Source organism: Solanum tuberosum, unplaced genomic scaffold (assembly GCF_000226075.1).
Source record: "Solanum tuberosum cultivar DM 1-3 516 R44 unplaced genomic scaffold, SolTub_3.0 scf00073, whole genome shotgun sequence".
NCBI classification, from domain to species: domain Eukaryota; kingdom Viridiplantae; phylum Streptophyta; class Magnoliopsida; order Solanales; family Solanaceae; genus Solanum; species Solanum tuberosum.
In genome coordinates, this window is record NW_006239002.1 from 684034 (window position 1) to 710256 (window position 26223).

Sequence of the window (26223 nt, forward strand, 5' to 3'; positions counted from 1 at the left end):
CCAGGATTCCACTATGAGCATTTTGAAAATGTCAGACAATTTTCCAAAATAAATTCTAAATCTGCAACTCCTTTTAAAATGTTCTCAACATTGTCATACTTGTCTTACTCCAAAGAATAAATAGATTTAAAACAAGAAAAAGGAACATTGCAGAGAAGAAAAAAAAGGGAAAACATACAGTAGAAAGAAAGAGGTCGATATTTTATTTCCTAGTAGACCAACACAGCTAAAGAGGGCGTTAGGATTCTTCTTGCACTGTGAGAGGCGTCTTTAACTGGTGGCAAACAATTCACCCTTTTTTTTTTAAAGATGCCCCAGAAAGCAAATACAATGACAGTAATTGAAATTTTTATCAGAAGCCTCTCAGATATTGGAAAAACAAAAATTATTTTAATGCAAGTCACCAAGGAGAAGGTCACTCATATTACAGTAAATACATGGCTGTGATCTCAAAAGCATATCGCTGAAGCTTTCTCAAGTCTTATGATGTTGATTTTCCAAGCACGTCATGCAATCCTTGGAACCGGAATGCTGTCTGAAGTTGGTAAGGTGACTGAGCGCAACAGCTCCAATGAGAATACTAGACCTAGAAAGTGTGAAACGATCGTATTTGCTGAAGCCTGTAAAGATAACATGTAGGACAGCAGAGATTAGCAACTCTTGAGCTCATTGAACACGTCGAAAATGCACCATGTCACTGACATTAGACTACACATGCATGAAGATCAAGAGGTGAAAAGGGACCAACATGGTTCACCCAGCTTCACCTCACACAGGAATTCCATACAGTAGTCCTAGTCGTGATAACAAATAAGAAACCTTGACGTTTTTTAAATAGACATCGAAATGATTGGGTAGTGGAGAGGGGAAGAAAAGAAAATAGAGTGCCATCTCCAAATGTAACTTCTTCTCTTCCAAAGGGATAAAGGGCAAGAGGTGGCATGGCACCCCCAAATAAAATATCCTAGAAGTACTTGTGTATGTAATATGTATGAGATAATATAAAGCAAATTGTTCCTTTTTGTTGTTCTGTCAGTTTCAATTACCGGTTAATATATGAAATGTGTTTTAATACATTAACAAAGGATACCAAATGGTAACAGTGGAACAATTTAATGGCATACCTGAACCAGAAATACATCCAAAGCAAGCACAGGGCTGCTCCCAGGAGTCAAAGTCTGGTAAGGATTAGTTGATGTGGTAAGAGCCTTAGCCACCAATATACCTACAGTTGCTTGCATGCCAAGTACAGCAGCACCCATTCCCAGAAGGTTCACTACTATACCATTTTGCAAGCTTTTCACAACATCAGCACGAGGAGGAGCCTACAACAATAGCAGTCAGTGAAACAGCTCCATCAAATCATTTGAGATACACTTCAGAAGTTACAAGATACAATAAAGCTAGCAGAAGAACAGCTAAAATTAGGGAATTCATAAGCTACTTTAAACACTAGCAAATCTTGTTCAAGAAATTCCACCTTGATCCACATTACCCCGAGTCCCCAACCCCATAAAGAACGGGAACAGAACTGTAGCTTTAATTGAAATAACCACAAAACTGGAACCTATGAACTTTGTTTTTTATAGCGGGAATTCCCAAGGGCCAATAGTGCATGATTCGAAACTCAATGGATAATGAAAACCCCACCCCCTCCCTTTTATCCTTCTCCATATAAATACTTAGCTTTTGTACAGAACAGGGTTCAAATTTCTGGCATGCACCTAATCCACATCATACGCTGTTGCACTCTTTCCACTAAGGGAAGGTAATGTCTCTGGAAGCACCAAACATTCCAGAGCAACTCCATGAAACTTTTTGTTCATCAATATCCCAATATATTTCGTGTATCTTCAAAGGGATGTAATGTACCAACTTCAGGAAAAGCATCAGGAAATTTGAAGAAAAGCAGAAGCAAAAATTGGATTACGTGAATCATAAGCTTCTCATAGCACCTAGAACTTCAAACATCATCTGGCTCACAAATGGTACATTTATTTCAGAGCCAGCTGGATGGCTGAAGAAGCACCATCTCAGGTGACATCCATGTAATAAATACTCCTATTACTATTATACCAAAAATTACAAGTCATTCACATCAAGTTAATAAGAATCTCTCACTGTTTCTTTTTGCATATTGATTGGATGAGAGTCCAACATACTGTAGTCTATTTCAAAAAGCAATTTGAGAAAAATCTGGGGTGTTACCTTTGAAGGGTCATTAGCTGTCTTCCGAAGCTTTTCAGACAAACGAAGATAGCCAAATGACCAAAAAACTGAAATGAAAGCAGCTGCAATTCCGCCTGCAGTTGAGTAGAATGTGAAGGGCGATGTAATCCTCCCCGTAATAGCAATGGAAAACGAAAGGATCACCGCAGCAACAAGCGTACATACAAGCTGTCCCCAAAATCCTAGAGTACCCAATCTCTTGAAGTAGCTTGCAGTATTCAGTAGTCTTTTTGCAACCTAAATGTTTGAGCAAAGCCCATCAATCAGTCTCTAACTCAAAGACACAAATACAACAACATATAGTAAGCCTCAATCCCAAACTAGTCAAGATTGGATACATGAATCCTAAATTTCCATTTCATACCATTTGGAACAGTTTCATTCCAATGCTCAATAATATGACTCTGAAGGGGTTCTCAAAATTTTCTACCAACTCAAATACATCAATCAAACAAGATAAAATGCAGCACGACTAGTTTGTCACATTTCAAAACAGTAAAATCCCAATTAAGAACCCAAACCCATTCTTTCAGAACCTACAATGGATCCAATTAAAGCAATTTTTACTTCACACCCAAAAATATGCAGCAAATTTCAAAGCTCCTTAATGAAACACAGCATTAAATGACAAAATTTAGCATTTTTACAACTTTTATTAATTTTTCATACACTAAAAGAAAACCCTAAAAGCAGCAATTGATTCAGTACATATCCATTAGCACTCCCAGTAACCCAATTCAGTTCACAAAGCTAAAACACTCTTAACACAAATCGAAAGGTGCAATCCTTAACAATTAGGTACACATTGCAGATGCTACAAAGGGGAACTGGAAATACTGCAGAAATAGGAAGTACCTGAGCTAACTTAGCTTTTTCAGACTCTTCATTTGGGGAAGTGAAGGGTGAAGAAACGGGAGCAGAAGCCAAGATTCTGTCCCTTTTGCTGATGAGTCTGAATAGAGGCGAACTAAGAGGCTCTGTTTTCAAAGGGGAAAAAGGTAACGATGAGGGGGACGAAATTAGGGTATTTGAGCATCGGAGGAAGCTACACCGCCATGGTTTTCCGGCAGGTGGAGGAAATAATGGCGCACTTCCGATGCCGGGGCGAGCCGCCGGCAAGAGTAAAGTTTGCATAGCTAGTTTTGTTCGCAAATTACTCAGTAGCTACAAACGCAATGTTTTAGCAAAGCTCCATACTGTTTTTCAGAAGATTATAAATTTATTTTTAATAAATATTTTTATTTATACAACCAATATATTTTTTATAAATATTTTTAATTTTCACATAGAAATCTCATAATAACACATAATCTTTTCAATTTATTTTATATAAATTATAAAAAAATTATGTTCACGATTTTCCTTTTATCTTTTAATAAAATATTCAGGTCAAAACAACAAACGAACCATAAAATTGATTGTTATACCTTTGCAACCCATTTTGTAGTGATAGTTTTGATAACATTTACTAATAAGTGTATGTGCTTTTCTTGTATAACATGTAGAGAAATTGGATAATCCCATATATATATATATATATACTTAATGAACTTTTTTTATTTTAAACATGTTATAAATCAATATTCGATGAAAATATTATTAAAAAATATAGTACAATTCTTTTCTATTAAAAATCTCAAATTTAAATATCACGAAAAAAATTATCATTATTTTCTCTCCACCATCTTTTATTCGCTCACATGGAAAAAGTGAACTAGATGTTTCACAAATCCTTATCCTAGATTTATCACGGCTAACACAGCTTGATGAGTTTTACTGTTTTAAGGACTTAAATGATCATTTTTAATTATCATTTTTTGTAATTTATGAATTTTTTAGCTTAGATTTAAAGATTTTTCTTGAACAAAATAAAAAAAATAAGAAAAAATGGAAGATCACGGTCTAAAGATTCCCTTTAATCAACTAAAAATCCTTTTTAAAAAAACAATTAAATCAAGGTCTAAGATTTGTAATTTATTATCGAATATTAGACGATATTGTGTAAGTGAAAATATATAAATCAATATTAAACTCATATCTAAATTCATAATTAGATCTTTAGTTAAAAATAAAAAGATGTCATTCGTCTTCTATGCTCATTGATCTTTTTGATTTATGTTTGAATTCAACTTTAAAATGATTGTTTTATATATTGGACTTATTATTGAACAACCTTTCTTCGATATATAACTTTAATGATCGAATTCCAATGTTTCAGAAAATTACATAAAAATAACGTTTATAACAAAACAAAGTAAACCGTGGAAATGGTCTAGTGTGCCAAACACAACGTTACCATAACTAAGTCTGCCATGTCGGTAATTTAAGTTAAATATAGATTTTAAGTATAACGCTTATATTATTGTATCTCGCGTATCAGATTAATGTATCAGCGCTTATATTATTGTATCCATTTGAGGGATTTCTATAATTATAAACTTTTAAGGGATAAATTGTAATTTTACCTTAAAAGTATGTGATTTCTGTAATTTACCCTAATAATAATAATAGGAGCATGCAGTTTAGTATTTTTGTTTGGTTAATGAATTAGTGATGCCGAGCAATACTAAAATAAGACGAAAAATATTCTCCTGAGATATAATATGAATGCAACTTTCTACCAGGAATAGCTATAAAGTCAACAAAATAAGTAAGAAGCATATACACTGATACATATAATGGGTGCTATATCATAAAAAAAATGTATCTAGACCACAAATTTGATCAATTTGACATTTAAGTTCTTATCATTAAAATAAATTAAAATTTTAAAATTATAGGTTCAAAATTAAAAAATCAATGGGTTATATATATATTATAACTCCAAAAAAGTGCTATCAATAACCAATTAGAGAAGTATTATCCAATTTTAGAAAGAAAAATAGTTTCTAACCTCATTTAGAGAGGTGCACCCAATCGTCATCGCATTATATGATATTTCGAGTATGAGTTCACACATTTATATTTTTTTTTAAATAAAAAATATAATACTTTTATATATGACTTCGGGAGAAGAGCATAGATTCACGTGAACCCAATAATCCCCTCCTATGTACGCCTTGTTCCGAATTACCTATGTCCAAAATAATTATAATATTACAATATTACGTAATTTTAAAAATAACTATGATAGCCGTCCATAATAAATGAGATGAGATCATAAAATAAGTAACATGTACTAACAAGTTGTCATCAGTACATATAAGATGTAATATATGAGCAGCTTACATTGATCATATGAAATATCCAAGTCAGCTAAAGTTGGGTAGTTGAATGGATATTTGGTTTTATTAATGTTAAAAGGGTCAAAAACTCAAAATTGATTATAATCCACAGCTAGGCAAAGACTAATCAAAATGTCAAATGGGTTCAAATTTAATGTTCATTTTCTTTTTGGCATCTAGTTGATGAATTAATTCAATTCAAAATTGATTGTTTTATATACTAGAGTTTTATTCAGTAACCTTTCTTGGATTAATAACTTTAAAGAATTTCAATGCTTCACTAAATTACATAAGAATAACATCTAACAGAACATTACCGTAACAAAATATACTAAGCTAAACATAGATTTTAATTAATTAAGTATAATAATCTTAATAGGACCATGTAAATTAGTGTTTTTATTGGCTTAAGGAGCTGGTGGTATTGACCAATTTAAGAAATAAGACAAACATTTTAAAGTATATTAGCCATTACTCACTTGTATTATTAACCTACGTTTGAAATTCAAATAGTTTTTTAGTAATTTAGATGCTATATTTTGACAAACATTTGAAAAGTAGATTAGCCATTAGCCATTTGTTTTATTGACCTATGTTTGAAATTCAAATGATTTAGTAGTAACATATTTGTTAAGTATATTTTAATATATGGTCTAAAATTATATTTTAGTTGTATTGGTATTATCAAAGTAGAGTAGTTGAGGATTAGACACCAAAACCAATAATTAATATTGATAAAATAAATTATTTACTTTGATTTTTATTTTATTTTTTTGTAGTGGACCCATTGTAAGAACATGTCGGTGAATTCATGTCTTTTCTGAATAGACTACCTTTTTAAAGGGTTAAATGTTAGTAAAAAAACAAAAGGAAGGGCCAATGTGTACAAAATTTACCATAATTTTCCTTTTTCTTCATTATGCTTTTTACTGTTGATCGTAAGACAACTACAAATAAAGTTCATCTCCGTGACTCATTGTCATCTCATAAAAGCTAGTGCAATAATTTATCATTTCACTTTTGTAAGATAAAAAAAAAAAGAGTGAATCACCAAACATGAAAACTCTTGCATCTGTTCGGAAAGTTATAGTCACGTCTTGAGTCTACATTTTGAATACGATCGGCACTCGAGAACCATTGTTAATTTCCAAGCAAATTGAGAGTAACAATTACACTCTTTAATTCTCGAGAAAAATAAAGAATCGATGATAATTACATATTATAATTTCTAGATAACTTTAAAACAAAATCACTTTTAATACACATATACTTGTCATACATTAAATCTTATATAACATTCATATGAAAAAGTTTAAATTAATTTTTATTATTAGCTTTATTTAAATAAAAGAATATCAAATTATGTAATGATAATTATGTTACCAAACATGACATGACTGAAATATATAATAATTACGTTATGATAAACAAATTACTGGATTATGTAACTATTTCTCTAGTAATTACATAACTATATATACTTATACAGTGTTTTCCAAACAGATCAGAGGAGGAAACTAGTGAAAAATATTTATTTTATGGATTTACGTTATATATCATGTTAAGATCCTTTTACACTATCAGCTAATTTTAAAAATATTGATAACAAGTTGATTATTATATTTATCACTGAAGTATCAATTGATTGATTTTAATAAGTGACCCATTCCCTGAGGCCTTTTTAAAGAAAAAGGCATAATATATAAATAAATTTTTTAACTTGGCTTCAACAGATATTTATGTCTTTTAATTTTGAGTGTGTATAAATAAATATTTAAATTTGTATAAAATTAAATAAATAGAATGTCACATAGAATGAATGTATCTATTTATTGAATTTTATAAATATAAATTTAAATATCTACTTATACAAAATCAAAACTAAAAAATATAAATATCAACTGAAGCCACGTTAAAAAATATGTTTATATATTACGTATTCTTGATATGTTCACTCATAAGGAAAATTTGGAAAGAAGGTAGCATTGGAAACATGAAAAGGGAGTAGGGAAAAAGTCAATAGGAGGTGGACTTTAATTACACCTCTCTTTTTTGCTAACGTCCTCTACCAAAACCACAAAGATTCCCTCATTCCTTTCTTTTTCTAAAATATTCATATAATATGAGTATATGACTACTTACATTTAAAAAAAAACTACTTAAATTCACTAAAATAGTCGGTAAATCTAGGATTTATCATAAATAAATCTTTCAATCTTTATCAAAGTAAAAGTAACGTTTGCATATAATTTATCTTTTTTCTATAATTTCAAATTATATTTATAAAATTATATTGAGTATATTATTATCGTAGAAACTGTTATTATCTTTAATAAAGACTGATTCATGATTTTACACTATGAGTATATAGATAAGTTAAATTTAGAACCGAATGAGGACAGAAACAAAGTAGTACAATAATAGCCATTCACTTTGTTTTCCCATACTTACTCCAAGTACCCTTTTACTATTACTCCTATATCAATATCATTTAATTTATGTAGCAGAGTGAACCACAACACTTTCTTTTTTTTGCCTTAACAATTCTCCATCTCTTGCTGCCTTTTTGGTCACCAAAACAACTTCTCCAGTAGTTGGTTTACCTCTTCCTCTTTCTTCTTATGTATATAGAAAGTAATCATGAATAATCACTTCAAGAAATGATGACTATCTCAGAGCATTACTATTCTTTCTGGTCATTTGGGATCTTTTTCTTTCTTCTTTTATGTCCTTCATTTGGTCTCAACATAGATGGAACTCTCTTGTTGTCTTTCAAATACTCTGTTCTTGATGACCCTTTATCAGTTCTTGATAATTGGGACTATAATGATGCAACCCCATGTTTATGGAATGGGGTAACTTGTGCACCAGACATGTTTAGAGTCATTAGTTTACTACTCCCAAATTCTAAGCTTATTGGTTCTATTCCAGAAGAATTAGGATTTATTCAACATCTTCATACTATTGATCTTTCAAATAATTTCTTGAATGGAACACTTCCTCTTTCACTTCTCAATGCTTCTGAACTTCAAGTTCTTTCACTGTCAAACAATGCTATTTCTGGTGAGCTTACTGAGTCTATTGGAGTGTTAAAGAGCTTAAAGGTTCTAAATCTTTCTGTCAATGCATTTGTAGGAAATATCCCACAAAAGCTAAGTTCTTTGCAGAATCTAAAAGTTGTTTCTTTGAGTAAAAACCTATTTTCTGGTGCAATACCAAGTGGATTTCAGTTTGTTGAAGTGTTGGATCTTTCTTCTAACTTGTTGAATGGAACATTGCCAGATGATTTTGGTGGTGATAGTTTGAAATACTTGAACTTTTCATCAAACAAGTTATCTGGTTTAGTGTCACCACAATTTGCCAAGAAAATACCAACAAATGCTACAATTGATCTTTCTTTCAACAGCTTTACAGGTGAAATCCCAGAGTCATTAGCTTTATCAAACCAGAAAACAGAATTCTTTGCAGGAAATACAGATCTTTGTGGCAAACCACTCAAGAAACTCTGTACAATCCCTTCAACACTTTCATCTCCACCTAATATAACCACTAATCCTCCAGCAATTGCAGCCATTCCAAAAGAAATTAACTCAACCCCATTTCAAGATTCTGATGGAACAACTCAAACTGCAGCTCAGAATCAACAACAACATGGGCTAAAGCCAGGTACCATAATGGGAATCATAGTTGGTGACTTAGCTGGTGTTGGTGTTCTTGCTATTGTCTTTCTTTATGTCTACAAATTGAAGAAGAAGAATAAAGCAAGTGAGGCAACCATAGAAAGCTCAATTGACAAAGATCAAAAATACAACAAAACACCAGAACCATCAATACTTGTTGTAAAAGAAAAAGACACCATTTTTCCTAGTTGGCCATGCTTGACCATAAATCAAGAAAGTTCAGATACTGATGACAGCAAAAACCAAGAAAGTGAAGACCAAATTGAGTATGAAACAGAACAAAAGAATGAGAAAAACAAGAAAACAGAAAGGTCATTTGTAATGGTGGATGGTGAAACAGAATTAGAGCTAGAGACTTTGTTGAAAGCTTCAGCTTATATTTTAGGGTCAAGTGGAGCTAGCATAGTTTACAAAGCTGTGTTAGAAGATGGAACTGCATTTGCTGTTAGGAGAATTGGAGAGAGTGGTGTTGATAAATTGAAGGATTTTGAGCAACAAATTAAAGGAATTAACAAGCTAAGGCATCCAAATCTTGTTCGTGTTAGAGGATTCTATTGGGGAGATGATGAGAAATTAGTCATCTATGATTATGTTACTAATGGAAGCTTAGCCAATATTGGTTACAGTAAGTTACTTTTCTTTCATCTTCATTATCTTATCATAGTTATAGTTTTGATAAATCTTTTCTGTCCTTATCATAATTACCCCCAAATATTCTGATTAGTCAAGTGTACTTGACATTTAATGTCACTGGTATATTTGCAGCAACATTCCTTGATTTGTCACTTAACAAAAACATTAAAGCCTATAGTTTAGCGGTAGTAATAAATATTGTACTAAGGGGTCGTTTGATAGCTGGTTAGAGTTATGCATGTATTAATCATGTAGGAATTGGTATTATTTAATTAAGTGATTAGTTACTCCACATTCTATGTTGTATAAAGTAATACATAGCTTTCCTCGTAACTTATATATGTATTAGTTATAAGGGTTTTTAAATTACAAACCAGACAACTCCCAAAGATAATACAACTTACGTCTAAACCAACTACCAAACGAGTACTTTTTTAAGTACACTGTCTGTCATTAGAAAAACTAGTTTAGTTTTAGTGTACATATACTACTCATAGGCATGGATTTTCGTTACTAAATTTTGCAGATACTATACTTCATATGTGGTTGTGTTTGAGGCTCCCAATGGTCCTCCATGTGACATTGTCATAATCCGTGAAAGTCCCCAAACTATACTACAATACATATAATACGTCAAAATACATGTGCACCCCTTCTCCTCCATATTGTAGTACCACAAACGTTCCCGAGACTTGATTTTTTCAAACTCCACGTTTGATCAGATTATACTGAGTATAATATTATTGTTTAAATTTTTCAGAAAAAGTTGGTTCCTCTCCTTACCATTTATCATATGAAGTCCGGCTCAAGATAGCAAAAGGAATTGCAAGAGGATTGACCTACATCCACGAAAAGAGACAAGTACATGGCAATATTAAACCTAGTAACATTCTCTTAACACCAGATATGGAGCCCATAATAAGTGACATTGGGCTTCATGGGCTAATGCATGGTAAAAACACCTCTAAACCGGATAATTCGGGCCGGCATTTCGGTAGCAAGCGGTCCACATCCTCCTCCCGGGACGGTTTAAATGATCAACCGGTTCATGGAAGTCCTTACATTGCCCCAGCCGGGTTCGTGGTAGGGTGCACGTCCCCCTACCACGCCCCGGAGTCGTTGGAGAGTCTCAAACCTAGTCCTAAATGGGATGTTTACTCATTTGGGATTGTGTTGCTTGAGCTTTTAACCGGGAAAGTATTCTCGGACCGGGAGTTGAGCCAGTGGACCACCGGTTCAGTATCGGATGACGTGGACCTGGTTTTAAGGATGGCTGATGTGGCGATTAGAGCTGACGTGGAGAGCAGGGAAGAGACCACGGTGTCATTGTTTAAGTTAGGTTTTAGTTGTGCATCATTGAATCCACAAAAAAGGCCTACAATGAAAGATGCCCTTCATGTGCTTGATAAAGTACCAGGTTATTCACATTACTAATCATTATGTTGGGACCAAGAAAAGCTATAAAAAGCTGTTTAGTTCCCTTTAATTTGTTCTTCTTTTGACTTGGAAAGATTTTTGCTCCATAAAGATGAGAAGAACCGTTGTGTTGTAATTGGTGAAAGTGTTTGTAAGTTTGACAAATTGATCAACAGTGTATTTATTTGAGTTTTTTAATAATAGTAGTTTTTTTTTTCACCCGCTATTTAAAGTTCGTATTGGAGCCCTGACTAAATCTGTAGGGTTATTAAGGCATGAACCAAAAAATATGATATAGTGTTCTTCTTATATGTTCAATCGAACTTAATAATTTTGATTTAGAATCTTGTATTTATGTTATGAAGTTCATTAAATATGTTCAAATTATTTTGGTATAAAAAAATATACGATACTATTAATGGAGCAACCAAAAAATTAAAACGACTAGAGTTTTGAATCTAACTTCAAATTAGTCTTGAATGTCTATCCGTCTAACATAGCAGGTTAAATTGCGCAATTCACTTATTCGTCGGCGAACTTAAATTATTTATTTATATGATTGCTTTTTTATGGTGAGATATCCCAGAATTTTGATTTTGTAATCCTTTATAAACCTGTTTTTACTTTTATGTCTTTTTTATATGAGATCTTTATTTTTACAAATGAGAAATCTGAAAAGGTCATTATTTTAATCTAATTTGTAAGTGGCCGTAAAACATTATTTCCTCCCGGAGTTAACTGTTGTGAGATTTCTTTGTTGTTAAGTACCGTTAGTGAGAAAGGCAAAAAAGAGTTGCTTAAATTGAGCTGTTGGAATAATACCAAAGAGGTGCATTGATTTACTTTAATGGTCAAAAAGATGGGTTGATCAATTCACTACTTGAGTAATCAAGACTCCATCGTTGCCTTTTTTTTTCTCTCTTTTGGGCTTTCGCAAATTAAAATATTTTATTTGTATATGATCTTACTATACTTAAAATAAATTAATTCTAAAAGATGGAGATTAATTTCCTCGCAAAATAGAGGAATCGAAATATAATATGCAAAGTGAGCAAGGCACTTTTCTAAAAAGACTTTCTCAAAAGCTAACACAACAAAGAATCGATATGTACTTCTTTTTGATGAAATTCAATATGGGAGTTTCTCTTTGTTAAATCGCGATAATATCTAGGTCAGCTTGTGTACATGAACCATTTCATAGATACCTGCTACCTAGTACTTCCTATCAATATGGATATTATAACTTTGCGCGCACCAAAGCTTGGGCATATAGGAAGGAGTGAAATCGCGTAATGTTTTTGTACATTTGATATGAAAATGTTAGTTGAAAACAGCATCTGTTGATCTATCTTGGGATGAACTGTAAACTATTTTTTACAAGGTTTAAGGAAGGGAAAATTCAGCAGTGAATAGAGTTTCTATTGACAAATTGATAATATTAGTTTAGATGAATAAGGATGCATCAATATCACTCTTTAGATACATAAACAAGAAGAGAAAAGAAAATAATCAGTTCTTTGACGCAGACTGGAAGATGAAGACAGCGGTCAGAACGCCCACCAATGCAGTGACTGCCAATGCTACTGTGGGTAAGGGCCCTGAGACCCCAAAATTCTGAAAAGAACAGTACAAGTTTAATTACCAATTCATGTAGTTTTTCAAACAGTTATATGATGGATAAAATCATAATGTTTATGACAGAATAATGAAAAAGAAGACAGATAAAACAAACTCCGATATACAGATAGACTACTGAACATTCAAAATCGCAACCCAAAAGTAGAATCTCAAATCTATGTGCTGTCTGCTGAACTCAGTTACTATAGCGGTGGTGTTTGCCTATACTCTATTCTTTCAATTTTCCCAACATGACAGTCCAATATATGTAGATGCACGAGGGAAGCTTTTTTTTTTTTTTCCCCACTTGGATGAACAGAACTAGAAACAATTTCATGAGGTATATGAAACATCATGTTAAGTGGGGTTCCAATCCACCAATGTCTGAGATTAGGATAAGTTGTAATTTGGTATAAGATTTCATATATCAAAGTAACAGGTATGCTTTAACATGTTCCACCAAAAGACATGTTATGAATCCAATCTATTGTACAATATATAGTACACATTAATAAAAACATGAGAGTAAATGACCTACCTCCAGAAGTCCTTTGCCTGTGGCTATTTCTACACTAATAGCAGCTGCAAAACCAACCATGGCAGATCGACCAAGCCATACGTCCAAATTACCTTCTTCCTTGCTACTCTGCTCACATCGTATGGAAAGTGATGCTGCTCTACTTGGCATAGCTTTTATCCGAGAGAAACTGTTCCTGATCACTGTAAATACTGAGGATCAGTTCCTAACCACTAGCACAGGGACTTGCAAATTTAAAAGACACTGTAATGGCTCCACATTTTGCATAGCATGAATAAACCACTCTCCCCAATCTACACCACCACTCAATATATACAAAAGAAAAGACCGACGTGATAAGCTGCACTTATCTATTTGGTTGTTAAGTTGTAATTAATTTAAATAATACTGAGACCAACATATAATTGATCAAAGGTAGAGCGACCTCTCTAATTAAATGGTTAAGCCACTTATCATATGATGGAACGTGATACAAAAGACTTTCACAGAAACTAGTCCACTCTCTATAAATGTCAACTGAAAGAAAAAGGGAAGGGAGGGAGAAAAATATCGCAATGTAAAGATATCAGAGTTGATCACCCACACAAGAATCATATTAGATTCAGGTATGTGTTTACTGATGAACCGTTTGTTTACACATATTTGCGAGAGTCATAAGTTCCACAATTTTAATGTCATGATATAATTTGTGTTAGATTTGCTTAATCACATACTAAGCCCAGAATCCTCTTCTTTTAAAAGCACATGAAATTCACAAATAGTCATGATAGAAGGAAGGCGTAGCTCCATGGGTAAATATACATATCTACAAAGACTGATAGCAAATAACGGAAATGACAACATATTCTTTGCTTATTCATTTCAAGAGGTCTTCATTCGAGCTTTGCTTCTCATAAATAATTAAGTGAAGGATAAATTCATCTTCAAAACTCGCAGGAATGAGCAAACAATTTATATATAGTAGACTAAGACCTAAGTAACATATACATCAGCATAAAATTGTATGTTAGATAGAATAAAACAAAGAGCAGCAAAAGATAAACAAAAATTTAAAATACAAATGATTATTCTTATATAAACGAGTAGAAAATACAACACAAATATGAAAATCATCAATCCGGCACTGAATGCACCAATTGATTATTCAACAAAAAGAGGAAAAGTGGGCTTACAGAGGGGAGAACCAGTTGCAAAAGTAGTCCCAAATTGAGTACGAGTTGAGCCCTTAATAGAAGAAATGCTTACTGGGTTTGACATAACAACATCTGCAAAAACATTACATTAGTTTTTGTTAATTCTTTCAGTTTTAGAAACAAAAAAGGAAGAAATTGTGAATAGAATTACCACGAATTGAAGTGCAGAGAGAGCTGGAAATTTGAACAACAGCCATATGTCTGGCGGATGATTTTGGGAATTATGAAAACTAGACCGCTCAATTTCTATCGTTCTACAAACAAATACTCTTTCTGATATTTATTTTTTTTCATTCGGAGCTACGTAAACACGGGGAATAGCTGACACGTGTCATCTTATGAGATGTTATTAGTTTATATTTGGGCTTTCCGCTCCTTTGATATTGGGCTGTGTAAATCCATACCAGAGTTCATTAAAGTGTGAGAAACTAAACTCAACTCCATATTGTGTATTTGTGATCAACTTTTTGGTTCTTGGGGGTGGATAAGGATATAATTCTATTATTATTTTATTTTATATTGCTTATAGTCCCAATTTTTGTAAAAAAAAAATCTTTTTAATCAATCTAAAAAAAGAAGAAGATATTTTTATATTTAGTAATAACTTAACTTTTTAAAAAATTATTTTATACTAAATAAGATGATTTTTAATCGCACAAGCATCTATGACATGTTTTAGATGACAAGTTTCAAAAATCTTTACTTCTTAAACTCCATATCAAACAAACAACATCATATAAATTGGAACAGATAGAGTATTATTTAATACCAGGATTATTCAACCCCACCATTTCAGTTTAAATAATGAAATAAGTTATTTCATATAGAATGTGAGATAAAACAATATCATGAGATATCTTTACCTATCCCATCTATCAACCAAATATGAAATAACCCCTTAAAGTGCTCTCATATTTTTAGAACGTATAAATGTAAAATAATAATACTATTATCCATAAAAGTTAAACTTCTTGATTAAAAAAATCCGTGAATTGTACAAATCCTCGACACATAATATAATCCTAGAGTAATTAAAAAACCACAATCAAAGTATTTCATTTTTGGAAATCATCAATGTAACCTTAAAAAAATATTATATACCAATAATAATTAATATTCATCAAATGAAGGCAGTTGTAATTTGTAACATTGACAATCTTGCCCCACACACGTTAATAGTTTTTTAGATAATATATACTCCCTCCGTCTCATATTAGTTGGTTATTTTTTATTTTATAAGTGCTTAAAAAATTCATAAATAAAAAGATAATTTTACTAATTCACTCCTTAAAAAACTTCTTGGGAAACAATCAAATGTGAACATTTTAAAAAGAATTAATTACAAAGATAATATAAAAAAAAATTAATTAATATTTTTTTAATTTATTAAGTGGATAACTAATATGCGACAAATATTTTATTATAATTATCCATTAATATGGAACAAAGGGAGAGTACCAATTTCTAGGCATACCGGTCCACCTGTCTATAAAATATTGGAACAAATATTTCTTAATAGATTTGTTGATACGCAATCTAATTGGGTTTATAAACAATGACAAACTGCTTAATTAGACTAATATTTTTAGGTTTCGAACTCGCAGCTAGAAATTAAGTGACCTAACATAGATACCCTTCCTGTTCAGCTAAGAGAATATTCAGTCCAACAATTAACTATCAATAACTTTATGTACTTTCGACAAAATAACAAATGAAATTAAGTTAATGTTTAATATATTAGTACCTATTTAAAACAAAACTAGCAGCTTACATTGACTTGGATTTGGCATATAGTATACTTTTTCCAGTCAATTCAAAAATAGTGTTTAATCGAATAATAAATATATTTGGTTTACAAAATGATTAAATTATTTTAAAAGATTATATTTGTTCTTGTACTCTTACGTTTGATCGAAGATAGTAGTTCATATATTGGAAGAATATAACGATGCACATAACATATTTTCTTTGCATGGTACAGTGAATCAGAATTCAGTAGTGCTTTGATTTGCCAATTGCCATAGGGATTAGTATTAGGGTTAAAGTTAGAAATTTTAATTTAATTTTTTTTATCACATGAGTGTAAGTTTGAAAGTTGAGGGAAAGTTTAACTTTTGTGGGGAAAAAGTATTTCTAGTGGGGAAGTGAGCCAAATGATACCTTTTGACAGTTGAATAATAAAAGTATTGATTGCATTAAGAAAATTCAAAAAAATTAAAAGAATAGATACAACAAATTTGAAGTAACAAGACAAAAATCAGTCGTTTAATTTGGTTAAACAAAGTTGACCACTTGCTAATAAATGAGCTGTTAAGGATTACGAATTGAAAATCTTTCACGAAAAAAGCTATGCTTGGTACCGCAGAATTTTTTCTTGTAAATAAACTTCTTAAAATGAGAAAATGACTACCAGCTATATAATTAAACTTATTTTTCCTACATTATAAATAATCTAAATAATTAAACTTATTTTCCAAAAAAACCTTTTCCAGAAAAATATTCTCCTACATACCAAACCCACCCAAAGTCTTACCCAGAAATAAACATAATTTCGAAGTAATAAAAACAGAAAATGAGACTTCCAAATTCCAATTTTGGAAGTGAAAAGATAAATACTAGTATAAAGATAAGGTCAAGAAAGGAAGAGAACACTTGCTAAATTTTTCTAGTTTTTACAAATATAAATTAAAATAAAATAAAACAAAAGATTATAACTTATGTTCACCATTTTTATCACTAATTTCGATATCAAATCAAATTATTCAAATATACTTTGTACTATCTGACATCGTTTCAAATTTTGGTTCATGCTCCCCAACAATGTCCATAGACGAATAATAATAAGTTCATAGTTTATCATCGGCGAATGAGACTGTTTCTTTTTTAATTAGAAATTTTAAATATAATTTTTTTTTAATAGAGAGCATTTTTTCCGAATGAAGCCCTACACATGTATTTAAAAATAGTCCAACGCCAACCAAAATAACTTCACAGTTTCACACATTAAATTGAGATTATTATAATAAGATATCCGTAATTTTCTAGTATGAATATAGTACTATTCTCTATACAAAGGGGGCATAATTCAGATGAGCAAATATTATATTGGGTTATTTCTTATCTAAAGAATATAATATAATACTCCTACAATTACAATATGAAAACCAAGATGAAAAAAAATCTCAGAAACATTGACTGACACAACTAAGACTTTGGTTTCCCACCATAAGCTTGCTGACAAATCGACGTAGATTTCTGTGATTTCAAGCAAAGTTGCGAAGAAATCGGACATTTTTGTAAACAATTATCTCCTAAACTGCCGGTAACTGAAGTTTCCCGGCCGAAAAATCCCGCCGGCGGTGACCCATTCAAGAAATTACCGTCAAGATACAGCCTTTTCAACGTCGCCTTTTTGCTATACTGCAACGGAATCGGTCCCCGGAACTTGTTATACCTTAATGACAACGACGACAATCGAGGGAAAATCGCGAAATTTACCGGTAAATACCCTTCGATTTTGTTGAAACCCAAATCGACGGCGACAAGGTCGCTGTTCAAATCAACAACCTTTGGAATCTTGACGAGTGTAAAGCTGTTGTTCGCCATGTCGATTTGTTGTAACGAAGGTAACTGAAAGAACCAAGTTTCAATAGTTCCAAATAACGAATTTTCACTAAGCTCCACAACTTCCAGTTGATTTAACCCATAAAACGACGATTTTAAAAGAGACCCAGATAACGAATTAGCCTTCGCTGCAAGTTCTAGTAGATTTGGGGGTAATTTTGGGAGTGACCCAGTTAGCTTATTGTAACTAAGATCAAGTCTTCTTAAGCTGGTTAGCTCATTCATCGAATTTGGTAACCCAGAAATCAAATTATGAGAAATATCAAGAGAAAGCAGAGATTTTAAAGAAGTGAGGGAAGGTGGGACTGACCCAGAAAATGAATTGAGTCGAAGAACCAGGTTCTTGAGATTTGGTAAAGAAGACAGAGAAGAAGGAATTGGGCCATAGAAATTGTTGTTCTGAAGATCAAGAGTAACAAGTTGAGTGAGTTTAGAAATTAACGGAGAAAGAGTCCCTGTATAACCAGCAGGATCAAGAGTAAGTTCAGTTACTCTATTTCCAGAGCTACAAGAAAGGCCACAAGTGAAATGGGTAACACGAGGAACAGAGCAAGGGTCTGTAGTGAAATTCCAAGTACCTAAACAAGAATATGAAGGAATAGAGGAAGGTTTAATGGCGGCTTTAAAAGCTTGAAGAGCAATTATGTCTGAAGAAGGAGGAATTGATTGGACTGATGAAAGTGAAAAAAGAAAGAGAAAGAAGAAAACAGAGGTTCTTGATTTTGACATGTTTGAAAAATGACTACAAATTTGATCAAAAAAATTTGGTTTTGTAATGGAGGGTTCTGGTGGTTTAGGCACAGTGTGGGGCCTTTTGATGCCCATCGATGATATCTTTGTACAATTAGCTGGAGAGCAGTATATATAGGGAATAGGATTAACAAAGCTATAATTTGTTTTAACTCGTGATTAATCAAAAATAGTGTATTTATACATTGGACTTGTTGTCATTTGGTTTAATTTAGGGGTCATACATTATAGGGTTGGTGAGCAGGTGTTTCCTAAACAAATAGGAATGATAAAAATATTCAGCATCCCTATGATTATAAGATCATTGTTTATTCCGACTGAGTCTGAAAAGTATAGTGTGTACAAATTTTAAATTTTTCTGGAAGATAAAAATGACTTTCAAAAAGTCGTGATTTCAGAATATATTTAGTATATTTCACCGATCCGTCACCTTAACATCTTGAATATTTCATAGATTACTTTGAGTAACTGTAGCGTAAAAAAAATGACAAAAGAGAAAATAGTAGTAGGTTATAGAGGTGGAGAATTGAAATTGATTAGGTGAGGGATGGATGATGCATTTGAAGAGTGGGGAAGAATATGATGGTCTGGCGAATGGCCCAGTAGATGGTGCATTATTGTTTTTCCATAAAGTTCAACAACACTTTTATATCTCTACAATTCTTCTATTCATCAAAGACAAATTCGATGCATCTTTTAGGAACATGGGCGTTTGGTCAGTTTTATAGAAATTATTATTCAGAAATATTCTTAATAATTATTTATAATGATCTTTTTAAAGATTATATCTGTATAAATAGATGATTTTGCTAATTAAAATCTATACAAATATGTTAGATTTGCCTAATAGAAGTTGCATTGACTTGATGAAAGCACTAAAATAAACTTTTTTAATAACTTTAACTGATCCTAACAAATAACAATAACATACGTTACATATCTAAGATAATCTATGCACACAGATTTTGTCTACTATCTCCAATATACCACCAACTCAAAAAAAAAAGAGTGTTTCGTAACTTGTTTTTAAAAAAAAAACACAAATAAAAAGCTATAAATAAAACTTACAGATCCCAAAACCAATTATTAAATGTAAGACTGATTTTGATTCAGAAACATAATAACCTAAAAAGCTGGTTACCCGTTTTATTGTGAAAAAGCTTTAAGTTACCTTTTCCTTTTTTCCTAAATGGAATATTTTAGTGATAACATGTTAGAATCGCACTAATGGTTCTAAGGACTTGTTTGGATTGACTTTCGGCATATGATTTATAAGTCAAAAGCCATAAGTTAGGATTTCTAACTTATGGTTTTTGGCTTATTTTTGTTATTTTAGCTTTAAAATAAGTGCTTATAAGTATTTTTTAATTTTATCCAAACACTTCAAAACTGCTTAAAAGCTATTTTAACTTAAAAACACCTAAAATAAGTCAATCTAAACGGACATTAAGTAAGTTTAGATGCATTATTTTTGTCGTTTTCCCTAGCATAAGATGGGTAAAAAAAAAACGATTTTGACAGGAAGGAATCTAGTAGAGGTAGTACGGGGATTTTTAATTATTATTTTTTCATAGTTTGCAGTAATGGTGATGTTTTATATGTACAAAAGTCTAAAAATGGTGGGGTAGAGGGTGATAGTGGTGTTCATTTACAAGAGTACCGACGCAGCAGCAACATCATCCCGCATGCCTCGTGCCTACCGCAATTACTATAAACTGTCCGACACCACCAAAACTTGGGCCTTTACTATCAATTGCAAAACATGAGTTTAATTTTTTTTGGCCTTGTCCACCATAATTATGATACTTACTAGATAATTTTAAGCCCGTGATACGGGCCCAATATAATGAAAGGCCCATTTATGGGCCCAATATTACAATATTATATGTATTTATAATAGAAATTTAATTTGTTTACAAAAAGAAAAATTATTATGACATTTTCAAATAAACATGATACAAATAATAATAAAATATCAGATGCTCCAGTGCTCATTATAACATCGTGTCAAACATATATATTCGAATTAAATAATTAATTTAATGGTATTCTTTTTCTATTTTATTTGAAAATTATTCAAGAGAATAGATTAAAATTATTCTCAATATATTTAACAATTTTCATAAAATATATGAAGCAATAAATTCTACTATTCACCTATAGATTAATTTTGAATACACTTATAAATTTGTTTTAAAGGTGTTTAACAAACAAAAATAAACGACCTACTTGATGATAATTAGAATGAATCATCTCATTATTTACAAAGTAGATAAAGGATAAAAAAAAGTTATGACTTTATATCTTGTCTTTATATTCATTAAAATTAGGAGAACAATCTAGTATAGTAACAAAATATTTTTTTTCTAAAGTAATTTATATACCCGATGAATGAATGTTATACCTCAAATAATGAGATGTTAAAAATATTAACAAAAGTTAATATATAATTATAGATTGCAGTAATTTAACATAAGGTAGTTAAAATAATAATTTATATAACTTGATAAAAATGAATTTAACTGATGATAAAATAATAGTACTTAATAAATAATAAATGTTTCTCAATAAATTATATAATGACATATATGTTATGTGAAATTTTGGGATTATACATAAAAAGAGAAATCAAGTAAATTAGATACTTCAAAAAGTATCTTTACAATCCAGAAAGAAAAGCAACACCATGAAATTGAAAAGTCTAAAGAGAACCAAAGAAAAGGACATAACATGCTCCGAAATTTTTGAAATTTTAGTTCTTGAAGAGCTTGCTCACTGATTGCATTCCTTATGAATTACGCCTTTTGAGAATTGCAATTGTGATTGATATTAGATTTAACATATTAACTGGTTCATTATCATATTCATTAGAATGTTTGAAAAATGTGGATCAATTGAATTTTGTTGAAAATTTGTTATATGGACAAGTTCCAAAAGTGATGTGTTCACTAAGAAATAATGAATTTTACTTTTGTCTTATAATTGTTTTACAAAAGTAGGGCCATTAGGGAATAGATGAAAAATGAAGTTCTTAATGTTGAAAAAACTGTGTTATTGGTCTTCCTAATAAGAGATCTATACTGAAGTGTGTAATTTTTAGGATGCAAATTAGAAATAAAGAGTGAGAAATTTATTGGTATAAGACATGAGAGTGGAGAGAATTGAGGAGTGAATGAAATGAGGAATGAGTTAGTATCTATTTATTTGTGTCATAGACTTAGTTCTAGAAAAATTTTATAATTTATAATTTCTAGAATAATCATGTAACTTATGGAGGAAATTTAGCCACTTGAAAAAATATTTTGACAAATTTAAAAATAGAATTTATAGAATTTTAAAATGAAATATATATGAAATGACCATATTATCCTTGATCGTCGTCAACTTTATATTTCTATATAATAGAAAAATACCAAATTTTAGCCCGACAATGTGAAATTGCATTTTTATCCTTGATCATAATTCACTTAATATATAAAAAGATGTTTCTAGAATTATTTATTATCTTTCTTAATAGATTTTTGTTAGAGTGAAATTACATTTTTACCCTTGGTCGTCCTACCACTTCACTCTTCTATAGTTCTACTAGATAGGTCGGGCCCGTGCACGGGCCCAACACCGTATCATTACATATGGGAGATCTAATGGTGAATTCAGTTTCACCAATATCTCTTAATCCAAGCATTGCGAGCAAATGTTGTCTAATAGTACAATATATCATGTACTTAATTGAGTACAAATGAGTTTCTTCCAAGCTCATAGGATACAAAAAAGTTTGACATTCCAAATATCAGAAATGTTAATACAATAATGTAAAATTAAATGGTGCCTTTAAGAACTCGTTGGAAATTAAGCTCTCATCCCGTAGAACCCAACTTGAGTAGTACCAACCTAATAAAGTATAAAATTATTAGAAATATATATATTTTAAAAATGCAAGTACAATATGCAAAAAGCTCCAGGAATAAATGGGGAAGGAAGGGTCGTTAATAAGAATCAGTCTCACAGTTATTAGGTTCTTGAAGGAAAGAAAATAATGACCTACCGAAATGATCCATAACAATATTAAGATGTGTAGTAAGAGTGAATTATTTGACATGTACCATTAAAATAATGTCTATTACCAAATCTTACATCATGTCTAAGGTGCTCCTACAAATTTGAATGTACCCCCAAAGAATTCTATACATATGATATGGTTTTTCAGTTAGGACATCAGCTTATTTCATCTGTCATATTCGAACTTTACTTGATTTGATGATAACAACATGATGAGCCAGACCAACAGTTGTAGAGATGCTCAGTCTGCTTGCAAGTTGTAAAACTTCATCCTGAGTGCCAAATGCATCATCTATTTTCCGAAGATTTTTTTTTAAAATTAACATGTTGGATGCCATTTAACTCAAACCAATATCCCCCTAAGAAGGCAACAACAGTGATCATCTATTCCCCAAAGTTTTTTTTTTATTGACATAGTGAATGCCATGTAACTCGAACCAATAGCTTCCTAAACAGTGGCGGATCTAAGATTTTAAAGTTGTGGGTGGTCTCTTAGCTTAATAGTGGCGGAGAAAATTTTCACTAAAGGAGTTCAAAAAATATATAAAAAAAAACATGTTGAGAGAGTGAGATTCGAACTCGGACTCAGCAACACTAAAACTACCTTAAGCACCCACCATGTGCCATTGGGCCAATCAATACAGTTGTTTACTGGGTGCTCAATGTTAATTTTATATCAATACTTCTTAATTTCTACATATATATATAGTCCGATACAAGATTAATGGGTGCTCGAGCACCCAATGGACTCTATGTGGTCCGGCCCTGTCCCTAAGAAGGCAACAAAAGTGAAAAAAGCACATACCTGATAAAGATGTACATCTCTGTTGGTAAAAGTAAGTTACCTGCAATAGAAGTGCAAAAAGTACATAAATAAAAATAGAAAGAGACATATAAGGAAAACTTATGAATAAAGAGAATAAAACTGCTTGAATGAATATCCCAAACTAAATGTTGCAAAAAGTTAATCCTTCCTACAACTTCATTTTATCATCACCAGATTTCTTGATATAACTGGTACTTAGATAAGATGACAATACGCAAAGGACCAACATATGTTCAATCACACATTTCAAATAGTAATTATGTCACTTAGGTTACCATGAATACAAGATCAAATGGCTTATTATGCCACTTCAAGGCACTGCCGAGCAAACAAAGATACATCATATACGACGTATCAGACTGATTTATCACTATGGACAGAAAAGAAACATTTTTATACATACTACTTGCCTTTTATGTCAGAGGAGATTAAAAGCAATAAGTATTTTTCTAATTTGAATTTTACACATCATAGACAAAAAGATTTAAGTAATTCCACACAACAAGTATTAGAAGTGTATATTATGTAGTATTAAATAACTTGCTTGTAAAATATTAAAATACTATAAGGTCAAGACTCAACATTAAGTATTTAGAGTTATTTACACACCCATGGATATAAAAATTATGTATCACCTCTATGCAAGATAAGAAAAGTAAGAGAGAGGAGGAGTTAGGATAAGAAATTGTACCAATATCATATTAAATGATTTATGGATGCTCAATTTAGGAAAACTAATCACCTTTGTGTTGGAAAAATCTTATACTTCTAAAAGAAAATATAAACACCCTCAAATGTTGAAATGTATGCATAGCTAAATAAGTTTACCTTAAAAAGAAAACAAGTAGAAACTTGAGAAGCTTTGTGTCGGTAGGCATTTCGAGAGTCGAGACTCTAATGTGGAGCATGTGAAAATGAATTTGAAAGTTGATTTGGTGTGGTATTTTGAAGTCAGAATTTGAAATATACATACAGAATTGAAAAAACTTTTGGTGGAAAGCTTTGAAATCCACCATTGTTAAAGCTTGGGTCTGATTTGGTGATAATAATTTAGGCTGGTAATAACCGTTCGAGCCTCCATTGATGTGATTCAGCTGAGTTTAATTATATTCCACTACACCATTAGTGGTCCGTATTATTGAGAATATAGTTCTTTAGACTTGTAAATAATGAAAACCAAAAGGAAGAAAATGAATGTCGAAGATTTAGCACAGGATTTAGCCAAGTAGACGGACTCATAGTTGATAAGATCATGATTTCTTTGATAGTTATTCTGGCACTTGATTGAACACAAGATCTTTACCACTGGATGGTATAATTAATCTTTTTCAACATAGTTGACTCGAAACAATAGTCCTTTTCCTCCCACTGTCCCATATTAACAACATACAACACAGAGAACAAGCAATAATGAAAAAACTAAGGAATGAAGTAAATAAATATCGAAGATTTAACGGATGGACTCACAATTGATAATTTGATTTCAGTGAGAGTAACCATGAGAGATATTCGGGCGCCTGATTGAGCACGAGATCTGCACTAATAAGTGGTATAATCTTTTTCCGCATAATTGACTCGAAAAGAGCAGACTCATCCCCCTTTCCACCTCTTGATCTAGATAGGAATATCTCATTAGCCTCTTTAAGATCTCCCTATAGAAGACAATCAAAAGGCCTTAAAGTCATACTCATTAGTATTAGAAGCAAAACTTACACAAGTGATATATTGAGCTTTCAATCAATAAATACATTCTACTTATGGGTAGAAACATTGCTAACTGATTTTTTCAGGTTTACTTTTTACATGCTTGAACGAAAATTTCACATTAGAATCAGAAATAACATGAGGATGGTTTTAGCCCCCATATGCATGGTTTTGATGTGCGAGTAAGATTTGACGTATGTGTTTTCAAGTAACAAATAAAGGTTAAAAACTATTTTTTCACATAAATTAGATTAGTCTATAAAGCATTCATTTAAACTTATGTATGTAGTGTTGAATGCACAACTGTTAGTGCTACTAATAATGAAAAGAAACAATTAGTATTGTAAGAAGGAGATGGGACACAGTCAAATGAAAGGTCTGATATAACAACAATATTGTCATACTTCTCACCAGAAACATCAGCATTCAAGATAACATTAACCTAATCTTCAGTACAAAATATAATGTGTCAGAACCAACCTTGGAACTTGTGTTATCGTAGTAGAGTAACATGTAAGCGAAGTAACTAAAGATATATTACCTCAAGATGACTAATATGCAACCCGGAATTATGACAATAAAGATAATTTCCAATAAAGATCATTTGTACATACATATATTAAACCAAAATTTTTATTCCTTCTTTTGAGCTCCCTCATCTTCTTGAGTTTCTCATGAGTGACCACCTCTTACACTTGACTTCATATTTCATTTGCACTTTTTTGACTTC

General features: G+C 31.5%; 4 protein-coding genes across 5 annotated transcripts; 1 reads left to right on the forward strand and 3 right to left on the reverse strand.

The window, feature by feature from the left end:
* Positions 1-180: 180 nt before the first annotated feature.
* LOC102604607 (protein TIC 21, chloroplastic) lies at positions 181-3445 on the reverse strand. Its single transcript, XM_006346305.2, has 4 exons — positions 3085-3445; positions 2209-2466; positions 1125-1325; positions 181-620 (listed from the first exon to the last, which is right to left on the reverse strand). Exons 1-4 carry the CDS (start codon positions 3361-3363, stop codon positions 507-509), a joined length of 852 nt encoding a protein of 283 aa, XP_006346367.1. The 5' UTR covers positions 3364-3445; the 3' UTR covers positions 181-506.
* Positions 3446-7920: 4475 nt separating this feature from the next.
* LOC102604948 (probable LRR receptor-like serine/threonine-protein kinase At4g37250) lies at positions 7921-11399 on the forward strand. Its single transcript, XM_006346306.2, has 2 exons — positions 7921-9758; positions 10527-11399. Exons 1-2 carry the CDS (start codon positions 8114-8116, stop codon positions 11198-11200), a joined length of 2319 nt encoding a protein of 772 aa, XP_006346368.1. The 5' UTR covers positions 7921-8113; the 3' UTR covers positions 11201-11399.
* Positions 11400-12580: 1181 nt separating this feature from the next.
* LOC102605287 (stress enhanced protein 1, chloroplastic) lies at positions 12581-14797 on the reverse strand. 2 transcript variants are annotated; one of them, XM_006346308.2, is made up of 4 exons: positions 14685-14797; positions 14510-14602; positions 13338-13519; positions 12581-12796 (listed from the first exon to the last, which is right to left on the reverse strand). In XM_006346308.2, the coding sequence occupies exons 1-4, from the start codon at positions 14725-14727 to the stop codon at positions 12692-12694; spliced, it is 423 nt and encodes a 140-aa protein (XP_006346370.1). In that variant the 5' UTR covers positions 14728-14797; the 3' UTR covers positions 12581-12691. The 2 variants fall into 2 exon arrangements, with proteins under 2 accessions (XP_006346370.1, XP_006346369.1); XM_006346307.2 differs by having other exon boundaries at positions 14682-14796.
* Positions 14798-17614: 2817 nt separating this feature from the next.
* Positions 17615-19039, reverse strand: LOC102605849 (probable LRR receptor-like serine/threonine-protein kinase At4g20940). Its single transcript, XM_006346309.2, has one exon. It carries the CDS (start codon positions 18977-18979, stop codon positions 17735-17737), a length of 1245 nt encoding a protein of 414 aa, XP_006346371.1. The 5' UTR covers positions 18980-19039; the 3' UTR covers positions 17615-17734.
* Between the last annotated feature and the right edge of the window lie 7184 nt (positions 19040-26223).